Source organism: Nansenia antarctica, assembly GCF_963989245.1.
Source record: "Nansenia antarctica genome assembly, chromosome: 5".
In the NCBI taxonomy this organism is placed as follows: Eukaryota; Metazoa; Chordata; class Actinopteri; order Argentiniformes; family Microstomatidae; genus Nansenia; species Nansenia antarctica.
In genome coordinates, this window is record NC_137690.1 from 20,292,844 (window position 1) to 20,316,761 (window position 23,918).

The 23,918-nt window shown below is 44.6% G+C and overlaps 2 protein-coding genes across 2 annotated transcripts; both read left to right on the forward strand.

The window, feature by feature from the left end:
• Positions 1–1,458: 1,458 nt before the first annotated feature.
• Positions 1,459–6,123, forward strand: slc20a1a (solute carrier family 20 member 1a; the record flags this gene model as incomplete). The annotated part of the gene is made up of 10 exons (XM_080530996.1): positions 1,459–1,795; positions 1,931–2,074; positions 2,267–2,352; positions 2,519–2,615; positions 4,063–4,182; positions 4,300–4,515; positions 4,672–5,140; positions 5,262–5,447; positions 5,597–5,681; positions 5,811–6,123. The coding sequence occupies 10 exons, from the start codon at positions 1,459–1,461 to the stop codon at positions 5,964–5,966; spliced, it is 1,896 nt and encodes a 631-aa protein (XP_080387122.1). The 3' UTR covers positions 5,967–6,123.
• Positions 6,124–10,000: 3,877 nt separating this feature from the next.
• On the forward strand, positions 10,001–23,898 carry snrnp200 (small nuclear ribonucleoprotein 200 (U5)). The gene is made up of 45 exons (XM_080533021.1): positions 10,001–10,307; positions 10,616–10,779; positions 10,879–11,050; positions 11,235–11,427; positions 11,556–11,611; positions 11,721–11,819; positions 11,933–12,085; positions 12,176–12,275; positions 12,377–12,513; positions 12,657–12,737; positions 12,959–13,132; positions 13,269–13,406; positions 13,601–13,756; positions 13,858–14,028; positions 14,207–14,400; positions 14,531–14,654; positions 14,803–14,952; positions 15,119–15,229; positions 15,780–15,911; positions 16,068–16,256; positions 16,402–16,599; positions 16,816–16,968; positions 17,106–17,186; positions 17,336–17,419; positions 17,536–17,642; positions 17,750–17,868; positions 17,982–18,136; positions 18,317–18,506; positions 18,634–18,807; positions 18,938–19,098; positions 19,272–19,499; positions 19,628–19,819; positions 19,986–20,164; positions 20,245–20,396; positions 20,503–20,611; positions 20,738–20,846; positions 20,944–21,133; positions 21,308–21,472; positions 21,616–21,737; positions 21,847–21,990; positions 22,171–22,347; positions 22,457–22,617; positions 22,754–22,835; positions 22,946–23,038; positions 23,366–23,898. Exons 1-45 carry the CDS (start codon positions 10,263–10,265, stop codon positions 23,513–23,515), a joined length of 6,414 nt encoding a protein of 2,137 aa, XP_080389147.1. The 5' UTR covers positions 10,001–10,262; the 3' UTR covers positions 23,516–23,898.
• The last annotated feature ends 20 nt before the right edge of the window (positions 23,899–23,918 follow it).

Sequence of the window (23,918 nt, forward strand, 5' to 3'; positions counted from 1 at the left end):
TGCCTCTAGCAGCTGCGGTCTTATGATTAAATCTGAAGTGTGTGCGCATGAGCCGTTATTCTCCACCCATTGACAAAAATATATAAACCCACTAACAATTTGACTTCATAAACCGTCTGGAGCCATGACACAGCACGTAGACTTTTGCCTGTGCCTTTACTAAAAGTGGACTGCACTAGTTTGGACAGGATACCTCACGCTTGATTTTTGGCTCACGTGCTCCGCTTTTTTTTTGCGACGGTTCAGAACACTAGCCTCGCGGCAATCGCAAGACATTCATTTAGCCTCATTGGTGAGTATCAACTTGTTATTCTGAACTCTCAATATTATAGGCTGCCTTCGTTCATCACCTTTGGTTGTTCGTACCGCACTGCGCGTACTGACGGACGTGAGTCTGCTCTGAGACCAGGCCTGATGGGGAGCATTATGGAAGTGTAAAGAGGATCAACAGCGTTTTTAACAGATAGGAAAATAACTATTTACTTATTTCTAAATTCAGTCAGTTTTTAAATGTCTTGTCATGTAGCCTTCTCACATGTGTTGGCTTATTTGATCAGTTTTGAAACAAAAAAAAGTAGACCTACATTTTTCTGGTAATTGTTGAAATGCACTGTGGGCTATATAATGATTTTATATTATTTGTACCTGAGTTAGGCCTATGGTTTAACCTTAACAAAGTAAGTAGGGCTACATTTTGCTGTCAGTGTAATTAAGTGTACTTTATGGGCATTTAAAGGGTCCATTATTGATATTGTTACAAAGATAAGCCTAAATTATATTTTTCTGACATTATGAATACTTTCCAAAGTAAGCGTTACCGTCTTGCTTCCTGATGTGATGTTACTTTATTGTACCCATGAAGTAAACAGTGCAAAGAATGGTTAAGCCATGGGATTCCTTAGTAATCATTCACACACATTTTGGTTGCACTCTTGTGTCATGTATCAATGATCACTCAAAGTACAGAAAAGGTGTCAGTCTTGCCAGAAAATGACCTATAGGCTAAGCTTGCAAGTGTTAGAATCATTCTTCTTGTTGTTGTTTTTGGTCTCCTTATTTAATGTGGTAACTCTTTTTTTATTATATAATTTGCAGATTTGTATTGCTGAATATATCATCAACCAGCTGCCGAGGCTACCACACAATGGATGTCCTCCGACTCTGCATGTTGTCCGAGTTTCAAAGAAAGCTGTCAAACAATCTCTCTATACTCAGATAGCAATTATAGTTGTACCCTTCCCAATAGCCACTTCTTAAACTGAGCTAGGAAAGGCGTAACAAAATCACATTATTGTGTAGTTTAATTAAGATAGGATACCTCAAACGTTTATTTATTTAATTTCAAATACCTCATTAATCGTTGATAATCTTATTTTGAAAAGCATTGTTAAGTTATATTGAAACTCACTTTGTAGAGCATTTACGAAGTTTTATATTTAGACTCAAAACACACACAAGATGGAAATTACCACCATAGCCGCCACCACTGTAGCGATAGCCACAAAGACCGATATGTCGGGCTACCTGTGGTTACTGGTGCTGGGCTTCATCATTGCCTTCATCCTGGCCTTCTCTGTGGGAGCCAATGATGTGGCCAATTCCTTTGGCACGGCGGTAGGCTCTGGAGTGGTCACCCTACGACAGGCCTGCATCCTAGCCACTATCTTTGAGACATTGGGCTCCATTCTGCTGGGGGCCAAGGTCAGTCAGACCATCCGCCAGGGCATCATCGAAGTAAACATGTACAATGGCTCTGAACACGTCCTGATGGCAGGCTCCATCAGTGCCATGTTTGGTGAGAGTTCATATCATGACAACTGTTATTAGACCTCAGATATCTCCTTGCATTCAATGTAGATTAATGGTGACTGTTCCTAACATTGTTGAAAAGGCAACCAATGAGGTCATTGTTCACGTTTGTGTGTCACAGGTTCTGCTGTGTGGCAGTTGCTGGCTTCATTTTTGAAGCTCCCCATATCTGGAACCCACTGTATTGTGGGAGCAACAATTGGTTTCTCCATGGTAGCCACCAGAGGTCATCAAGGGGTCAAATGGATAGAGCTACTACGGATTGGTATGTAAATGACTGTGTTTTCCTCAGCAGCTGTGTGAGGGAGAGATTTTATGAGTTATAATCATCATTATTACATAAAAATGTAATATATGCTCATACACAGACCGAAGAAAAAGCCTTTTGTGGATGTTCTCATATTCTTCTGTGTACTCTTTGAAAAGACGCTTTTCTTCTTCTGTTTTCCCTCTATAGTTTCATCCTGGTTCCTCTCGCCTCTACTGTCAGGCATTATGTCAGCATTTCTCTTCTATTTCGTCCGCAAGTTCATCCTGAATAAGGTAAAAAGTGAAAATCAGACCTGATTGTTTTTTTCTTTGTTTCAAAATGTTCTGGATAACTTGGGAGTGAATATAGATGGATTAAATTTAGAGTGAACTTAGAGTATGATCCTTCGCATAACTATCATGGCTTCCAGTCACTTCTTAGCCTTCTTGCCTTCCTCAGGAGGACCCTGTACCCAATGGCCTGAAAGCTCTTCCCATCTTCTACGCTATCACCATGAGCATCAACCTCTTCTCTATCATGTTCACGGGAGCCCCAAGTGAGTACAGTGTGCATGCACACACACACACACACACACACACACACACACACACACACACACACACACACACACACATAAACATTTTTTTTTTTTAACATAACCTATTCAATTACTAAACTCCCTGAATGTACTAATGTACAAAACTCCCTGAATAACAGAAAATAAGGACTGGTGGATATTTTAATGTAAACGATTTGCTTTACTTGCAGGACTTTGAGAGAAGTCAGTTGGCCTCGGCTGCATGCCGATGTATGTGAAAGGATAATATACATCATAATCTGTCATCTGCGCATACTACACTGCAGTATAATAGCAGTATAATAGTATGTAATAGCCCACAATGAATGATACTCATCAACACAAATTACCTCTACCTCACCCATACATAATTTTTTTACTCACAGTAACATGCTAATTCTGCTAATGCAAACATGCACTGACTCACTGAACCAGCTTTGTAGCCTCATGAAAATAATATGTGTTCCCTTCGGAGAAGGTACAATATTGCTGTATCTATAGCAGCATGAGTCATAGTCATTATAGTGTAGCTTTTATTGACCTGTATATTTTGCTTTTATTGACCTGTATATTTTGCTTTTATTAACCTGTGTGCCTCTTTTTGCTGTAAATTGTGTTTTTCTCCCTGTCTCCCACTTCTGTCAGCACTTGAGCATGACAACTTATTTTGCCCCATATTCATACCACTATGAACATTGCCCTTTTTCAGCAAATGTATTTACTAGTTGGCCATACATTGGTTATGGTAGTGTACATGTCATTGTCTTCAAGACAAAATAGTTGTCCCTATAATGAAACTATTGTTACTAACCTTATTGAACTTATTGGTGAGCTGTCTAATTACGATGTTGCATTGGCTAGATAGATGCACTTACTAATTTGACTGCAGTCCAAGTAAAGAAATACTACTCGATTGTTAGGTGTGGACCATACTGTAGTGTAGACTATACAGTAATATTATGTATTGACATAGTTTAAACTGACCCTGGCAGGTTCTTCTGTCTGCAGTCTAAGAGCACATAATCACTATGCCACAGCGCCTGTCTGACTGTCATTATCTGTTGTACAGACCATGTGCTCTGCCTGATACTGTTCATCTCAAAGAATGTAATCAAACATCTTTAGTGGAAGTTAGAACATTTACATGAATTCTTACCCAATTCCTGGCACCTCAAGATGAAGGAGGGGCCTTGGTAACCATGGTAAAATGAGCCATGTGGTTTGTGCTGTTCCCGTCCTTATCCGAGGAGGGCCTTGAGGGCTGAATTACTGTGGGAAATGTCAGTTCTGCCATATCAGCTGCTCTGGCTGAAGAATGACCTTGGAGAGTCTGGAGTGTGTACAGTACTTAGTCTTAGTGCTAGCACCCGGTGCCCATCCTCCTGGTCTAAGAGTTCTCTCCCCTGTTCCCCTGTCCTGTTCACAGTGCTGGGGTTCGACCAAGTGCCATGGTGGGGCACACTGCTCATCTCGCTGGGCTGCGGCCTCATCACAGCCATGGTCGTATGGTTCATTGTCTGTCCACGCCTCAAGAAGAAGATCAGACGTTAGTGTCATTACTTGCACCGTTGAAATTGAAATGGGCAGATTGATTTAGAAATAGTCCTTATGGCCGCCCTGCATGGTGCTGCTTGATGATCTGATTTGGTTCTTTGTCTCTTAGGTGAGACGGCCGCAAGCCCTTTTGAGACTCCACTGATGGAAAAAAAAACATCTAAACCTGCCACTGAAGAGAAGTCCTCCACCCCCAAACACTGTGACCCTGTCCCCCAGGCACTGCCAGACGATGAACCGATGGTGTCTTTTAAAATTGGAGGCTCTGAGGAGGCTGATTTGGACACTAAGGACATGGACACCAAAGACTTGGATATCACCAATGGTGAGTTACCTGTGCTTTGTTTAATGCTGTGTTCAATTGATAACCACTTCACTGTAATGGTGTGCATTTTATGCAGGTATCAATTAGGTATTTTTTATATGTGATTATCCACATATCAGTATTGACTGATATGGAGTGTAACTGTTGTTCCTGCAGGGCTAAATGGCAGTTTAGGCCCCATGACCATTACTGACCCACTCAGTGGGCAGGCCCACACAGTGCACAAGGACTCAGGCCTCTACAAAGACCTTCTACACAAGCTTCACCTGGCTAAGGTGGGGGACTGCATCGGAGAGATTGAAGAGCGACCCATTCGACGTAATAACAGCTATACGTCCTACACCATGGCCATCTACGGCATCCACGGGGAATCCAAATACAAGGAGGGGGACGACGGCGGGCAGCGGAGGCGATCTCGTCTGGACAGCTACAACAGCTACTGCTCTGCGTTGGCAGACGGGGCGTCGGCTGTGGAGGGGAATGTAGGACTGGAGGCTAGCAAAGACATGCCTCTAGAGGAGGATCATTTAGAGGTGGATCGGCCAGAGGTCTCATCGCTCTTCAAATTCCTCCAGATCCTCACCGCCTGTTTCGGCTCCTTTGCCCATGGAGGCAATGATGTCAGGTATTGGAGAGGAGGGAAATATATGGAGTGAAGTATTAGGTAAATGTGTTCATTTGTGTACACTAATCATGTAGGCTGACACTTTGAAGTAAGTATGCTCTCTTCTGTTCTTTTCTATCAGTAATGCGATTGGTCCCCTGGTGGCCCTGTGGCTGGTGTATGAGAGTGGCTCTGTGTCATCCAGTGCCCCTACACCTATTTGGCTGCTGCTGTATGGAGGAGTAGGTATCTGTGCTGGACTCTGGGTGTGGGGCCGTAGAGTGATCCAGACCCTGGGCAAGGACCTTACCCCCATCACCCCCTCAAGGTACCTCATACAATGAAACTCAAATAAACAATTTCTGTCTCTTATCTCTTATAATGATGATTATGAAATGAATGATTACATGAATTAATTATTCCAACTAACTGATTACAGTCTATAATATATTGTCAATCTTATATTTCCTTCACCAGTGGATTCAGCATTGAACTGGCCTCAGCACTTACAGTGGTGGTAGCTTCCAATATCGGTCTCCCTGTCAGCACAACCCACTGCAAGGTAATTAAAAGAAAGCATACTTATTACATTTGAGTTTAATCCAGGCAAATCCTGAGGCCTAACCAGTAGAAACCTGTGTTCTGTAGTGTTGAGTTTAGTTGTTAAGTTCATGCTGTTGTGTGCACACAGGTGGGCTCCGTGGTAGCTGTGGGCTGGCTGCGCTCCAAGAAGGCTGTTGACTGGCGTCTGTTCAGGAACATATTCATTGCCTGGTTTGTAACAGTCCCCATCTCTGGCCTCATCAGTGCCGCCATCATGGCACTCTTCACCTATGTAATCCTGTGAGCCTCGGATTAACTGGAACTATCTTCACGCCCTCAACCCTGCTGATGATCTATGATAGTCTGCAGGAATACTGTTATTACTTCACTGACCATACTTTAAACGTTGTTGAGAGCAACATTTGTTTTCAACATGTTTAATTGATCTGTACATACCAAGTTCCGTCTCTGTTTCTTTGTTATACACATGTGTGGTGTTGTTTATTATACAGTACCAACATCATTTAAGTTGATAATCATGTAAAACTCTCAAGGAATTGTATTTTTTGACAAATGGTATCATACGTCAAAAAGTTTAGTATTCAGATCGTGCTAGAACTAGAAGGGGTTACACCTTTGTAATTTATTTTTTTGATTTAAAATAAAATTACATGAACTACTCATTTGCTGTCTGTCTTTTGAGGCTGGTAGAAACATTTCAATAAAATGAAAATATTTTAATATCCTTCTATAATATTTTGGGACTTCTATTCATTTCAATAAAACATAAGTTACCTGTAACTTTTGAATGAGTAATTCAACTCCTAGTCACCAATTGTCTGTCATGAATCCACTTCAGCCCACAGATCCATAACAGGGCAAATCCTCATAATAGCCTTGTTATATGTAATTACAAAGCAACCCACCATGTTTAGAACTCTATAACATTAGAGGGAGAAACATCAGCCAAAAATATTGCGATGTGCATATATGACACAAACTATCTTGTATGGTGGCTCATGGATTGTATATGGAATCTGCATGTGTAAGATCATTTGCACACAGCATGGTGGTGACTTCTACAGTTAAAGTCAGGTTTTAAACAGGTTTAACTACACTACACTAACTAGCACAAACATGTGTAGTAGTTAGTGTAGTAAAGAAAACCTAATAACATGTTTTTCTAAGAGGGTATCATAATGAGCCTAGACTAATAATTGATTTATTGATAGATGTGTATTTAATAAATATTCTATTCTATTTTTTACATTTTATTACTTTATTATTATTATTTATTTATTTTATTACGTGTTATTTTTCTGAGAAAGTGTCACTTGTGTTTCTTCCGTCAGCTAAGGTGTGAGATGAATGCTCACAGACGAGATTGGGGTTTTGCAACAGGATGTTCTGCACACTGGTGGAAAGTTGGAAAGTCCTTAACTCTGTACAATCTGCTTTCTCTGCAAATTTACACAGACATACCTAAGAACATTTCAATTAATGGGTCAATGACGGATAAGGTTTTCAGAAGTGCAAAAAGTTAATAAGTTAAATGATGTATAACACATTTTCCATTAATAATATATTTTATATTTTGCCCCCAAAGATGTGCAAATAGGACTAACATAGATTGTCATCATTCGGTACAACCATGGGCGTCAGCAGCTTTTTGAATGTGGGGGGGACACTTATTTTTCGGGGGGTCTGGGGGTCCTCCCCCCGAAATTTTTTAAATAGTAGATTCAATTTCCTGCATTCTGGTGCGTTTTACACCCAAAATAATCTCCCTCTTTCTTTGTTTTTCCTTGGAGCTGGCATGGTCTGCAATTACTGACTACTATTATGTTTTGGTTTAACTCACAGAGGCCTGACACTGACACGTGGCACTTTTTTAGGTACTTTATTAAATATGAAGATTCAAAAAGAATCAAAGAGTGAATTAGAAAAGAATGAGGTAACTTTGAGTCAACAAATTGAATAAAAAGTTATGAGGAAACATAAAATATGTACCTAGGCTACTCAGAGCCTATTACAATCAAACTTAGCCCTCTTCAGTGGATTGCAGAACATACAACTATAACAAACAAAAAAAATCAAAGAGTGAATTAGAGCTGTCTCCGCTGCCCCTGCCTGCTGCCCCTGCCTCTGACTCACTCTCACTCTCAACCACCTATATCAGGAGAAATGGGGATGCATTGAGCACTTGTTCATATTGTTTTTCTCTAATAGAACATTTGACATAGAAATACAATCATCAATACAAAAAATACAATCACAAGCATTTTAGAAATAGAAAAATAAATGGAACAGGTGTTTTCTTCTTATTTTTTTAACCCTAGCTCAAGCAATCAGATGCAAAATGTATTCTTTGGGTGGGTGCAATGGCCAAATTAAATAGTGCAAATGCTCAGGGCAATGAACACGGGCAGGAGATGCAATAATGACAGGACAGGTAAGCACTGTGAGGTGTTTGTCGCCATTCTGTGCTTTTGATGACATTTCGCCTGTGTCTGTTCTGCATTTAAACATGTCTAACCGCACTAGTAATGCCTAACAAAACTGCTAGTGCCATATAGCTGATCTAGCTCGTATTTGGTTGCTAGTAGGCTATGCTAATTCTATTGCTAATACAGAGAATGTCTCATAAGGTGCTAACATTCTTATCAGAAAAGCTGGCTGTGTTTGACCTTGGGAGAACGCAATGTTGCTGTTTGGCCACTCACGGGAAAACTTGGATGACTTTGACTTACTTTTCTCTTCTTAGAAAAAAAATAAATCCTTATATCCATCTTGGTGGATGATCTAAATATCGTCTTGCCTCAGTCTGAATGTTTTGAATCTGCGTGCGTGTCTGATGCTGCGTGCCGTTAAAAACAGAAGTAAAACGCGGAGTGGATTTCTGGATATGGGCAATCCCCTACTCATAAAGTGGAACGGATTTGATTGTGAAGCAATGAAAATAACGCTGACCAGCCATGCAACATATTTTTGATGGCAAATGTGGGGGGGTCCAAACGACCTTGTTTCAAAGGTGGGGGGGACACGTCCCCCCCCAAATATATGGTGGTGACGCCCATGGGTACAACCATTATATTTATATTTAACCAGATTTCTGGTTGTACCGAATGATTATTCTTTGGTTGTACCGAATGATTTTCTTCAAGTAAACAGTTAAAACAGGCACATGTTTAGCTATTTATGTGAGAACTTGACCTTGAGCTTAAATTTAGCAATATAAGAATTCATATTAAATATATCTTTCTAAAATATTTCAACATTTTCAGTGTGTTTTAGCGGTTGTACCGAATGATGTGATATTTGGGGACATTCATAACAGGGAGCGGAAAAGTGCATTTATCAAACATTTAAGAGAGAGCAGGCTACTTTTCTTCTCACTCAGAGGGTCTGCTGCAGGGGTCTTAATGATGTCATATCAGTTGATTTGATCCAAAATGGTGCCTTGAAATTGGTTGCTGCGAATGATATCAGTGAAATATTTTTTTGGTGACAAAAGTGATTTGAGGAAAGCAAACATTTCTACATAAAAATAACCATTTTGCAGTATATTGTTATAAACCCTTGTAAAATCATGCCAGAATGTTTATATAATAGTTGTAATATCATTTTAGATATTTTAATGGCACATTAGCTGGTTGCATTTGTGTTCGGACGGTTGTACCGAATGACTTTTCAACCCTTTAAAGAGCTGAAAGTGCCTGAATTTGTCAAAACAAAATCACCATAAACTCTTTGTGTATTCAAGGAGAGCAAATAGTGTTAGTTAATATAATGTATATATATATTAATTGTTAATTTGAGAAAATATTACATTCGGACACAAAATGTACACGTCACGTCATTGACCCTAATACAGTATAAAACAAAACATTTATAAAACCCTCAATAAGCATAACAATTTTGCCATCATAGACCTTAAAAACATCACGATGCCCTGAGCCACTACTACCGTTGTACAATATTAAAACAAAAACATAATTGAGCGACAGCAGCCAATTTATGAATGGCTCAGGGCATTGTGATGTTGTTGAGGTCAGAGAAATATAACTTATCAGCTTAGTTGGATCATCTTCAATATTATTCAACGATCACTGATCATCTCTTTGCAATTGAATTGTCCCTTAGCCCAAGGAGATGAATTATAAAGGCAGACTGACGCCTGGTGACGCATTAGCTGAAAAACCTTCTGCTCCAGCTCGCTGCAGTGCATCACTACTAGTCAATAGGGGGCGCTGTACAACAAAAATAGACACACATCAATTTGTCCTATGACTTACGGAAGCGGAAGTAGTATCTGTACCTTGTTGTGTGGAGGAGAAGAGGAGCGTGTTTTGCAGAAACGTAGGGCCAACGCATTTACTAAAGAGGAATAAACAAATCACATCTCCCTAAATATATACGGATTGATTTAGAGGGGTTTTGCTCCGTCCTTCTAGGTTTTAGCAGAGTAACATAGACTCTGACGCGAGTTTAACTAGCTGGCTCCTCTGCAAAACCGCGAGCTAACGTCCAGCTAGCCAGCTAGCCTGTGTTCTCCACCGGGTTTCATTGAGCACAAAAGTGCGCAAAACATCCTTCTACCATGGCGGATGTCACCGCACGTAGCTTGCAGTATGAGTACAAAGCGGTAAGTTTATGTCAAGTGATTAATTAGTTAAGTGAAGTATCACTAAGCTATGTATAGTTTAGAGTCTTGACTAGCCACGCATTGTAAGTCGTTGGGTCGCAGAGAGCAGCAGTCTCATTCATGTCAAATCGAAGATGCTTACAGTGTTGTAAAGCAACGTGATAACACTGCTGTGTATTCCGTTTTAATTTGGTTTGACCTTGATAGGAGCCTGATGTAACGTTAAACAAGTAGGCTATGCATTGTCTTGTTCCATTATTCACAGCCCTTTGGAGTTAGTTTGTCTGACTCTAGTCGTGTTGTTGTAGAACTCCAACTTGGTCTTGCAAGCTGACCGGTCGCTGATTGACCGCACACGGCGGGATGAGCCCACGGGAGAGGTGCTGTCTCTGGTGGGGAAGCTGGAGGGCACCAAGATGGGGGACAAATCACAGAGGACCAAACCTTCCATGCTGGAGGAAAGACGTGCAAAGTGAGTTTAGTGTGGCACATTTTTCCTCGCACGAGTCACTTTACTGTAACCAAAGTATGCATCTTTCATTTCACCATATTCCTCCTTTGATGTGTGCAGGAGGAGGAAGCGAGATGAAGACAGGCATGATATCAACAAGATGAAGGGCTTCACCCTTCTGTCAGAAGGCATTGATGAGATGGTGGGCATTGTGTACAAGCCCAAAACGAAGGAGACCAGGGAGACCTATGAGGTCCTGCTCAGCTTCATCCAAGCTGCCCTGGGAGATCAGGTCAGATAATCACTCATCACAAGACATTTCTGCAACTACTGAGTGCTGAACTGATGACATGTCCAACACCCCATGCAGGCATTGATGACAACTCAGTTAAGCACATTATATTATACTAACAACAAAGATTGCCTTGAATAGCATTGACTGTGTGTGTGTGTGTGGCATTTCTATATTTATGCAGCCACGAGACATTCTGTGCGGGGCTGCTGACGAGGTCCTGGCTGTACTGAAGAATGACAAGATGAGGGACAAGGAGAGACGTCGTGAAGTGGAGCAGCTGCTGGGGCCTGCAGATGACACACGCTACCATGTACTTGTCAACCTGGGCAAGAAGATATCCGACTATGGGGGTGATAAGGAACTCCAGAACATGGGTATGAAACAGACCATTGAAGCTCTGGCCTCCTTATCACAGTTCTGCAATATACCCACACAACCAGATTATTCAGATTATGTTAGGCTACTATGAAATATTAACACCTACCACTGCTTCGACACACAGATGACAACATTGACGAAACATACGGGGTGAATGTCCAATTTGAATCGGATGAAGAGGTGAGTAGGTCCTTCCAATTTCAGTCTTCATAGTCTGGCTGAGTTGACTGGTTTTTGTATGTTGGAAATGGTACATGGGGTGCATTGATGTGGACTCCTTTTTTTGCAGGAGGGAGATGAGGATCAATTTGGGGAGGTGCGAGACCAGGGTTCAGATGAAGACAGTGAAGGAGAGGAAGCAGACGTGGGCTGCACACTCACAGCCAACGTAAGTCCCATATCGACATTAACAGACACTAAATTAACAACTTATCATTGTTTATAAATACTAAACACACATGCTGTCTTTTCAATTATTTATTTCTCTCTCCTCCCCTGTAGCTGGGTGTCACAGGTGACGTAATGACTGCTAAGAAAAAGGACCTGCATCCTCGTGACATTGACGCCTTCTGGCTCCAGCGTCAGCTCAGCCGCTTCTATGACGATGCCATCGTCTCACAGAAGAAAGCAGACGAGGTTCTGGAAATCCTAAAGGTCAGTTTGCTTATGTGTTTTTTTGTTGTTGTATGTTTGTATGTGTGTCTTATAACCCACGGCCTGATTGACCATATATTTATCACACAGACGGCCAGTGATGATAGAGAGTGTGAGAACCAGCTGGTCTTGCTGCTGGGGTTCAACACCTTTGACTTCATCAAAATCCTTCGCCAGCATCGGCGCATGAGTGAGTACTCAAATTGCACTAGGCTAAGACTATTACAGTGTTCATTGCTTTATTTGAGTGGTCGTTTTATGAGATGATAATTCACTTCTGCTCCCCCTCAGTTCAGTACTGTACAATGTTGGCAAGTGCCCAGAGCGAAGCAGAGAAGGAGAAGATCATCGGAAAGATGGAGGCTGATCAGGACTTGTCCAAAGTTCTGTACCAGCTGCAGGAGACAGAGAAGGAGGATATTATTCGGGTACAAAGGCATTTACATCATAGTTTGTGATAGTTTTTGATTCTGTGCTATGTCAAGTAAACACATCATAAAAATAAATTATTTTGACAAGATTTTAATGTAGGCTAAACATCCACCTCCTAACACGTGGTGTTTGTGTTTAGGAGGAGCGCTCTCGCAGGGAAAGAGTGAGGAAGTCTCGTGTAGACAATGACTCAGAGTCTATGGACACCGGGCATGGAGAGGTGAGGACCACATATGCACATATCCCGTACACAATCCTCTTCTAATGTGAATATAACCGGATCACCCCATGTCTAATCCACGTCTGACCGTCTACACAGATCTTACAGGCATAAGATATTGTATATAACATGTATGTATGTTGCAATACTGCAACCAAAGCAACTGTGCGTGCGTACATTGCTAGATGTCTGTGCCGTTATAACTCTCCTCCTCCTCGCAGAACTTGACCCCTCGGCAGCTTCTGGACCTGGAGGATCTGACCTTCACACAGGGAAGTCACTTCATGGCCAACAAGAGATGTCAGCTGCCAGACGGCTCCTTCCGCAAGCAACGCAAAGGCTATGAGGAAGTGCACGTACCTGCCCTCAAGCCCAAACCCTTCGCTGACGATGAGGTGTGTATGTGTATGTGTGTGTGTGTGTGTGTGTGTGTGTGCCTCTTGACTGTGAGATGGCAAGCAATGTTTGGGAAATGGAGTTGTATGTCTGTTTTACTTTGTAATTCCTCTCATGGTGTATCTGTGTTTACAGGTACTAACGCCCATTGACAAGTTGCCCAAGTACGCCCAGGCTGGGTTCGAAGGGTTCAAAACCCTTAATCGCATCCAGAGCAAGCTGTTCAAGACTGCCATGGAGACAGACGAGAACCTGCTGGTTTGCGCTCCCACGGTCAGTAAACAAACAACAGCCAACTACATAACTACTCTCATAGCCTGTGATTACTATCGCTCTCTGATCTGCTCGTTTCGTTCATACAATTGCTTGTTTATGAAAGTGTTGCGTTTTCAGCTCTTGTATGCTCTTTGCTATGCTAAACAGCTGATCCTAATGTATTTTCCATCTCTGTTCCACTGCGCCTCCAGGGAGCTGGTAAGACCAACGTAGCCCTGATGGCTATGCTGAGGGAGATCGGGAAGCACATCAACCTTGACGGAACCATAAATCTAGACGACTTCAAGATCATCTATGTGGCCCCTATGCGCTCACTGGTACAGGAGATGGTGGGGAACTTCAGTAAGGTAAGACTTGTTGTCCTCCTTTTGGATGTAGAGCTCAAACTTGAATTTCTTACTTGAGACTTTTATGTTCTGGTTTTCATGCATGCGTGCGTCCCTTCCAGCGCTTGGCGAGTTACGGCATCATCGTGTCTGAGCTGACAGGAGACCACCAGCTCTGCAAGGAGGAGATCAACGCGACCCAGGTCATCGTCTGCACCCCAGAGAAATGGGACATCATCACCCGCAAAGGAGGAGAGCGCACCTACACACAGCTAGTGCGCCTCATTATCATTGTAAGTGCAATCGCTAGTCTCAAGGAAGCAGATGCTTCTCTCATAAAAGACATAAGAACATTAACCCATCTGGTACCTCTTCAAGCAACCCATGATCAAACTTTATGTGCCTGTGTGTCCTGTGACATAATACTAAATTCATGTGATGTAAGTATGTCATTGGCTATGTTGTCCTCAGGATGAGATCCACTTGCTACATGACGACCGTGGTCCTGTGCTGGAGTCTCTGGTGGCGAGGACCATCCGCAACGTGGAGCTGACCCAGGAGGACGTCCGTCTGCTGGGCCTCAGTGCCACCCTGCCCAACTACGAAGATGTGGCCACCTGCCTGCGTGTGGACCCCGCCAAAGGACTCTTCTACTTCGACAACAGGTCAGCAAAGAAAGAGGGAGAACCTCTATGAACTCAGTCTCAGTGATTCAAACACAGTCAGCTTTTCTCCTACATGGGGTTGAATTGTAAACACAAAGCTCAAAGGCCATTCTTTTACATGTTTCTCTAGTTTTCGGCCAGTGCCTCTGGAGCAGACGTACGTTGGCATCACGGAGAAGAAGGCCATCAAGCGTTTCCAGATCATGAATGAGATTGTCTATGAGAAGATCATGGAGCATGCAGGGAAGAACCAGGTGAGGCTCAGCCTAGTGTTCTCGAAACATTTGCCGCATAACATTTAATCTTATTGAATCCCTATTAACTATGAATAACCCCAATTTACAGAGTGATCCACAAGCTATGATGTACCCCTACAATAACATATCTCCCTCCCTGTGCTAGGTCCTGGTGTTTGTCCACTCCAGGAAGGAGACTGGGAAGACAGCCCGGGCCATAAGGGACATGTGCCTGGAGAAGGACACACTGGGGCTGTTCCTGAGGGAGGGGTCAGCCTCCACTGAGGTGTTGAGGACTGAGGCTGAGCAGTGCAAGGTGAGTCCAACTGACCCGAGGCCTGGTTCCAGACACCGAAGCCTATTGAGTCTGTCTAAATGCATATTTGGCACCCCTTTTCCTAGGAGCAATGACTCCTGGTCACTTAGTCGCATTTAAAAGTCATTTTCTAATGCCTAATCCAGTTGTCGTTTGTCTCTGCCAGAACCTTGAGCTGAAGGACTTGCTCCCCTACGGTTTTGCTATCCACCACGCAGGAATGACCAGAGTGGACCGTACCCTGACAGAGGATCTCTTCGCCGATCGCCACATTCAGGTGATTGGCATCTAAACATCTATTTGCCTGACACTTCCGCCGTAGACTGAAGACCCATCTCTTCAGGCTACACCTTAACTGTCCCTCCTAAGTCCTCTTCATCTCTGCTACACCCCTGTACAGATTCTTTACTGTAAATATATATATATATATATATATGTTACGGTACATGGGAATACGGTACATGTGGGAAAACTAGGGTTATGGTTAGGTGCTACGTCGACTTGGTACATGCTGGCATGTATAACCCTAACCGTAGCACCCTAGCACCTAACCCTAACCCTAGTTTTCCCACATGTACCGTATTCCCACATTATAAATTAAATCTTAATTCTTCCTTCCTAGCATTATGACTGCCACTAGCTCCTGGCCCTAGCATCAATTACTTTTTGTTGCGATAACTGATGGATAGGTGATTCACTTACTTAGACAAATGTATATGTTGGAAGTTGCTTTGAATAAAGGCGTCTGCTAAATGCCAAAAATGTAATGTAATGTAACTGATACTGTAGAGAAAAGGGCCTGTCTCACAGAAAGGGTTCTATTTCAGGTGCTGGTGTCAACAGCCACTTTGGCCTGGGGTGTCAACCTGCCAGCTCACACCGTCATCATTAAAGGCACACAAGTGTACAGCCCTGAGAAAGGCAGATGGACCGAACTAGGAGCCCTGGACATCCTACAGGTCAGTATGCACCAGCTGGACACAGAGCTACATAGTCATCTTCTATACCAAGCTAGCCTCAATAGCTGCTGAGATTATTTCAAAATGATCATCACATTCCCTGACCGTGTGTGTAAGCTGTCTGAATGACGCATGTCTCTGTGTTGTGTGGTTCAGATGCTTGGTCGAGCCGGCCGTCCTCAGTATGACACCAAGGGCGAGGGCATCCTCATCACGTCCCACGGGGAGCTGCAGTACTACCTGTCCCTTCTCAACCAGCAACTGCCCATCGAGAGTCAGATGGTGGGCAAACTGCCAGACATGCTCAACGCTGAGATAGTACTGGGCAACGTACAGACTACTAAGGTGAGAGTCTTGTACTTTTAACACATCTTGTAGAAGTCTCAAACATACACAGTTTCTGTGGTTTGTACATACAGACTGATCTCTGCAGTGGTGAACATTGAACGTTAAAACGCTCACCGCTTTTTCTTTCTCTTCGTCCTATCAGGATGCAGTCAACTGGCTTGGCTACACCTACCTGTATGTGCGCATGCTGCGCAACCCCACCCTCTACGGGGTCTCCCATGATGACCGCAGCTCAGACCCCCTGCTGGAGAGACGCAGGATGGACCTGATCCACACGGCAGCCAACGTGCTGGACAAGAACAGCCTGGTCAAATATGACAAGAGGAGTGGCAGCTTCCAGGTACAATTCAATTTAGCTTTATTTCAGACACACAGGTCCATATCATTGTGTACAGTACACAACACCATGCTCTCTGTTTGTGAGGGATGGCCAGTGTAATTGAGAACCCTCTGCTGGTTTCTTCCTAACTGAACGCTGACTGATAGTATTAGGCAAATTTGGGTTTGTTTACAAGGTTGTCTTTGTTCACGGCCGCCCTATTTTCTTCCCCTGAAGGTGACAGACTTGGGTCGTATTGCCAGTCACTTCTACATCACCCACGACTCCATTCAGACTTACAACCAGCTGCTGAAGCCCACGCTGAGTGAGATCGAGCTCTTCCGTGTCTTCTCCCTCTCCTCTGAGTTCAGGAACATCACTGTCCGAGAGGTACACACCGATAGCTCATATTTGCATACAACATTCATGGGGAGTGATTTCTTTAATGAGAGCCATCAACAAACTTAGAACAGAGACTGTTTTTCAAACACTGCATTTGAATGCTGACACGAGGGGAATTGTTTCAGGAAGAGAAGTTGGAGTTGCAGAAGCTGCTTGAGAGAGTTCCCATCCCAGTGAAGGAGAGCATTGAGGAGCCCAGTGCTAAGGTATATAGGTCTATGTGTTTGTGATATAGATATATATGAAAAACTACTGTGTTTGTGGTCAACCATAATGCCATGGTACAGCAGTATCATAATAAGTACATATTTTGGAGCCACTTTTGATGTTTGCATGTTTTTTTTATTTATTACAGATCAACGTGCTGCTCCAGGCTTACATCTCCCAGCTCAAACTAGAGGGCTTTGCTCTGATGGCCGACATGGTGTACGTTACACAGGTACGGTCACATCTATGCTTGCAATATAGTACTCTCAATTAACAAGATGGTATAATGATGTTTATTTACCAAAGTAAAGAAATTCTCACGAGGCTGATAATGACTTGTGTCCTCAGAGTGCTGGAAGGCTGATGCGAGCCATATTTGAGATTGTGCTGAGCAGGGGGTGGGCTCAGCTCACAGATAAGACCATGAACCTCTGCAAGATGATTGACAAGAGGATGTGAGTCTGCCAATGCTTCTTTTTCCAGACAAACAGCCCTAGTTTAATAAGCCATTAAGCTCCTCCGGCCTTCCCCGTCTTAATCCCTTAATTCCTCTTCTCCTCAGGTGGCAATCCATGTCTCCTCTCCGCCAGTTCAGGAAGCTGCCGGAGGAAGTCATTAAGAAGATTGAGAAGAAAAACTTCCCCTTCGAGCGCCTCTATGACCTGAACCATAATGAAATTGGTGAGTGTTCACCCCAAATCTTCAATTTCTACCCAATACACATATAAACACACACCCTGCATGGGTATTGATTTACCCTTCCAGCTGTTGAAATGATCGTTCTTGCCCCCCAGGTGAGTTGATCCGCATGCCGAAGATGGGGAAGACCATCCACAAGTACGTGCACCAGTTCCCCAAGCTGGACCTGGCAGTCCACCTGCAGCCCATCACCCGCTCTACGCTGAAGGTGGAGCTCACCATCACGCCTGACTTCCAGTGGGACGACAAGGTGTGTGAAATACCCCCAACAAACTTACCATTTAAAGGATGGGATTTATACACGTTTCTGTCCGTCATGGTAAACTAGTGCTCGAAACGTGCGACAGTATTTGGATTAGATGGTCTTCTTACTGTAACACACCTGTGTTCTCACACTGACCCTCCCACCCACTGTCTCCTGCCCACCCAGGTGCACGGGTCATCTGAGGCCTTCTGGATCCTGGTGGAGGATGTGGACAGTGAGGTCATCCTGCACCACGAGTACTTCCTGCTCAAGGCCAAGTATGCCCAGGATGAGCATCTGGTCACCTTCTTTGTGCCCGTGTTCGAGCCCCTGCCGCCTCAGTACTTCATCCGCGTGGCCTCCGACCGCTGGCTCTGTGAGTAGCACATCTCTAGCATTTATCAGAAGCTGTAAACTATAATGACAAATATCTATTGTAATAGAATGGTCATGAGCATGTATCTGATCTCTCACCCACCCCTGCCCATCTCTCCCACTCTCAGCTTGTGAGACCCAGCTGCCAGTGTCTTTCCGTCACCTGATCCTGCCAGAGAAGTACCCCCCTCCCACTGAGCTGCTGGACTTGCAGCCCCTGCCTGTGACCGCCCTCCGGAACGCCGCCTTTGAGACCCTCTACCAGAACAAGTTCCCCTTCTTCAACCCCATCCAGACACAGGGTAAGAGACATTCAGAGATGTCGGCAAGCTGTGCAACGGTTTCTCATTGCACCTGGCCCGGCTCTGTACACTTTCTGTGCTTCGATATGGGCTGTAGACTATTGAGTAATGGTTATTTATATTCCTCCAGTGTTCAACGCAGTGTACAACAGTGATGACAACGTGTTTGTGGGAGCCCCCACCGGCAGTGGAAAGACCATCTGTGCCGAGTTTGCCATTCTGAGAATGCTGCTGCACAACGCGGAGGGACGTTGTGTCTACATCACGCCCATGGAGGCGCTTGCTGAACAGGTACTGAGTGTTGACAACATTGCCTGCTCTTCTAACTTATGATGCTCCCAAGCCTTGCCCCCTTCCAGCCTTCCTTCCTGCCTTCCATCCTTCCTTCCTGCCTTCCTTCCTTCCTTCCTTCCTTCCATCCTTCCTTCCTGCCTCACCTAACCTGACTCCTGTGTTGTGGCCAGGTGTTTGTTGACTGGCACCAGAAGTTCCAGGATGCTCTGAATAAGAAGGTGGTGCTGCTGACAGGAGAGACCAGCACAGACCTGAAGCTTCTGGGCAAGGGCGACATCATCGTCAGCACCCCCGACAAATGGGACATCCTGTCTCGCCGCTGGAAGCAGAGGAAGAACGTCCAGAACGTCAGCCTCTTCATCGTGGACGAGACACATCTCATAGGAGGAGAGAACGGGGTAAGGCCACTGAGCCCAATGGATACATGCTCTGTAATAAAGGCACTATGCATCTGTGTACGATACTTCTCTTTTGCCTTTGGAAGTTCTGACCACATGTATGTTAACACTCATACTCTTGCTTCCAGCCCGTGTTGGAGGTGATCTGCTCCAGGATGAGGTACATCTCCTCTCAGATCGAGCGTCCCATCCGCATCGTGGCCCTCAGCTCCTCTCTCTCCAATGCGAAAGACGTGGCCCACTGGCTGGGCTGCAGCACCACGGCCACCTTTAACTTCCACCCCAACGTGCGGCCCGTTCCTCTGGAGCTTCACATCCAGGTCTGAACACTGTCTGCTCTCTCCCTCTCTCTCTCTCCATGTTACGTCATCAACAACCTGGTCTTCACGTGGAAGGGATTCCTCTACTGTATACCATTAGAATACTTTCTTTATTCACCTAGAGATGATCTGAATCTAACCCCTCTTATCTTTTCTCCTCTACTAGGGCTTCAATGTGAGCCACACTCAGACTCGCCTGCTGTCCATGGCCAAGCCAGTGTACCACGCCATCATGAAGCACTCCCCCTCCAAACCAGCCGTGGTGTTCGTCCCATCCCGCCGGCAGACCCGCCTCACCGCTATCGACATCCTCACCTTCTGCGCTGCTGATGTGGTTCCTCAGAGGTCAGTGTCGTAACCGACCAGAGGTCTTCAGTAATGCCAAGGGTTTCACATCAGTAACAGATGTTCATGTCTCCCTGTAGGTTCCTGCATTGTACTGAGAAGGACCTGGCTCCCTTCCTGGAGAAGGTGGCTGATGCCACCCTGAAGGAGACGCTGGCCAATGGGGTGGGCTACCTGCATGAGGGCCTGTCCAGCACAGAGCGCAGGATCGTGGAGCAGCTCTTCAACTCAGGTACAACTGGCCAGTCCTCTGAACCTGCTAGTGCGTGCCTGGCCGTACAATAAAGGATGGAGTAGGATTTCTGTGATGATATTTAATCGCCCTCTCCAACCTCCAGGTGCAGTCCAGGTGGTGGTGGCATCACGCTCCCTCTGCTGGGGTACCAACATCTCTGCACACCTGGTCGTTGTCATGGACACCCAATACTACAACGGCAAAATCCATGCGTAAGTATCTACCACATGGAGGTGGCGCTGTATAGGTTTTGTTAATACAAAGACTACATCATATTATTCATGACCATATTCCATATACATTGTCTCTTAGTGACAGTTTCCTCCCTATGTCCCCAGCTACGTGGACTACCCCATCTATGACGTCCTCCAGATGGTAGGGAAGGCCAACCGACCCCTACAGGACGATGAGGGACGCTGCGTCATCATGTGCCAGGGCTCCAAAAAGGTACCGTCATCCTCCTCTCCGTCTGTCTTTATCCAGACTCTCCGTGAGGACGACACAATGAAAGAGATGAACTAAATCCTGTCTTTCTCCACTCTAGGATTTCTTCAAGAAGTTCCTGTATGAGCCGCTGCCGGTGGAGTCTCACCTGGACCACTGCATGCACGACCACTTCAACGCCGAGATCGTCACCAAGACGGTGGAGAACAAACAGGATGCAGTGGACTACCTGACCTGGACGTTCCTCTACCGCCGCATGACCCAGAACCCTAACTACTACAACCTGCAGGGTGAGTCACGTCTAGGAGTGACACGCTCACTGACGTCTGCTTTAGACACTCCCTGATGTTGCCTTATGAGACCAGACTGAATGTCCAGACTGAAAGTCTGAATTTTTAATGGTTATGTGAATCATATCTTAAACTGTCTCTCTCTCTCTCTCTCTCATCCCTTGCTCTCTCCAGGCATGTCTCATCGTCACTTGTCAGACCACCTGTCAGAGCTGGTGGAAAACACACTGCATGACCTGGAGCAGTCCAAGTGCATCAGCATCGAAGACGAGATGGACGTGGCACCTCTTAACTTGGGCATGATCGCGGCCTACTACTACATCAACTACACCACCATCGGTTAGTTACCATGACCAATAGTGTTTACCGCTCCATAGACTATAACACTGTATAGCTACTCTAAGTGCCTATAGCCAGTATCAGTACTGATACAACTATGTTATATTTGTCAACTGATGTTGTTCCTTTTGTGTTTCTATCAGAGTTGTTCAGTATGTCCCTGAATGCCAAGACAAAGATCCGTGGGTTGATAGAGATCATCTCTAACGCTGCCGAGTACAAGAACATCCCCATCAGACACCATGAGGATAATCTGCTCCGACAGGTGAACACACAACGCATTTACGTCAAATATGAAATCAGTGCTCAAATATGAAATTAATCCACACATGAAATGGACATTAATCGAGTCGCAAAAACGTGTTATATTTCAGCTGGCCCAGAAAGTGCCCCACAAACTAAACAACCCCAAGTTCAACGACCCCCACGTGAAGACCAACCTGCTGCTGCAGGCTCACCTGTCCAGGATGCAGCTGAGCGCTGAGCTCCAGTCTGACACAGAGGAGATCCTGAGCAAGGTAAGGAGGAGGAGAGTTGGGCCAAAGTAACACAGGCTATGCAGGCCTTTGATCAGGTATGAATAGACCTTTATGGTGTTGGTAAGGGTTGTTGGTAAGGGACTAGTCTATGCTATGCTGTGTTGGTGTTGCATCCTGACGTGTGGCTAACTATGTGTACTATGGTTGTGCTGTGTGTAGGCGGTGCGTCTGATCCAGGCATGTGTGGACGTGCTGTCCAGTAACGGGTGGCTAAGCCCTGCGCTGGCAGCGATGGAGCTAGCTCAGATGGTCACACAGGCCATGTGGTCCAAGGATTCCTATCTCAAGCAGCTGCCCTACTTCACCAACGAACACATTAAGCGCTGCACGGATAAGGTGAGATACTCTCTCCTCCCCATGGTTTTATCTATTGGTAACACTGCAATTAATCAAAGGCTGTATTTGTGTTTGTTGAGTGTTTGAGGCTGATGTCTCTCTCTCTCAGGGTGTGGAGAGTATCTTTGACATCATGGAGATGGAAGATGAGGACCGTAGCGAGCTGCTGCAGCTCTCTGACACCCAGATAGCAGACGTGGCTCGCTTCTGTAACCGCTACCCCAACATCGAACTGTCCTACGAGGTGGCAGAGAAGGACAACATCAAGAGGTGAGAGGATGCTTGAGGGCTCTTAGTGGTATAGGGAAATCTTAATATAGAGATATGAATATCAGACCATTTATATGAGCACAATGATTGTAACAGAAGAAGTGATGGTGTCTTATCATTTTCTTCTTATTCACAGCGGAGGTCCAGTCCTGGTTCTAGTTCAGCTGGAGAGAGAGGAGGAGGTGACTGGGCCAGTTATTGCCCCACTCTTCCCCCAGGTATGTTTCAACACAAGTTACTGTCAGAGTTAAAGTTACTCTACTGGTTGAAATGCAAAGTCAACAGTGGTGATGTTAAACCATTAACTGTGGTGTTGGTGCTGTTCCAGAAACGTGAGGAGGGCTGGTGGGTGGTGATTGGTGACCCCAAGTCCAACAGCTTGATCTCCATCAAGAGGCTGACCCTGCAGCAGAAGGCCAAGGTCAGTAACAACCCCAACTGGACACTTATATGAACTTGTAAACAATACCTGCCGTCACGTGTAGCTTTGGCTATAAATGTGTGTGGTATTAAAACTGAATACACGGGGTGCCTGGGTGGCTGAGCTCACTAATCTCAGGGTCCCTGGTCCTTGACCAATCCTGCATGTCTTCCCTCCTCTCTCACCCGTCCTTCCTGTCAATCTCTACGGTCTCTTTTCCCATAGAGCAGAAATGCCCATAGAACATTCAACATTTTTATGTAAAAAAATATTTCAATCAAGTTTATATACATATATATTTAATGTACTCTCTCACTCCGAATGCAGGTGAAACTGGACTTTGTTGCACCAGTGCTGGGCGTTCACAACTACACATTGTACTTCATGAGCGATGCTTACATGGGCTGTGACCAAGAGTACAAGTTCAGCGTGGACGTGAAGGAGGCAGAGAGTGATGGAGACAGCGACTCAGACTGATCAGTACATTGGCAACAGTGTCGCAGTCTGCTGATGAATTCTTTTTATATAATTGTGTCATTTTATTTCTGTTTATTTTTTCTGTGGGCCATTGTCGTCGTAGGCTCTTATGGTAATAATGGTCAAATATCTTGTATGGCTACAATTGTTTTTCTATAACATGGTTAATGTGCACCAGCCCAGGATACACATGTATATAGTGCCTGATTAGAAGAACCAACCAGTCATTGAATATTGAAGATTTGTCTTTCAAAATGTGTCCACCGTAACTTTCAACAGCTCTGGAATAAACGGATGTGGTTATAATTGGAATGGTCCAATAGGTTATTTTGTAGTAAGATGCTTTGTGCTGTCCTGCATTGGTTTTACAATAAATAAAATCCACTCTTGCCTGATTTCTAAC

Coding starts and splice junctions, on each gene's coding strand:
- snrnp200 (XM_080533021.1), top strand. CDS start 10,263: ATGGCGGATGTCACCGCACGTAGCTTGCAGTATGAGTACAAAGCG. Junction 11,051..11,234: donor AAGCTGCCCTGGGAGATCAG/GTCAGATAATCA, acceptor ATATTTATGCAG/CCACGAGACATTCTGTGCGG. Junction 16,600..16,815: donor AGAGGAGTGGCAGCTTCCAG/GTACAATTCAAT, acceptor CTTCCCCTGAAG/GTGACAGACTTGGGTCGTAT.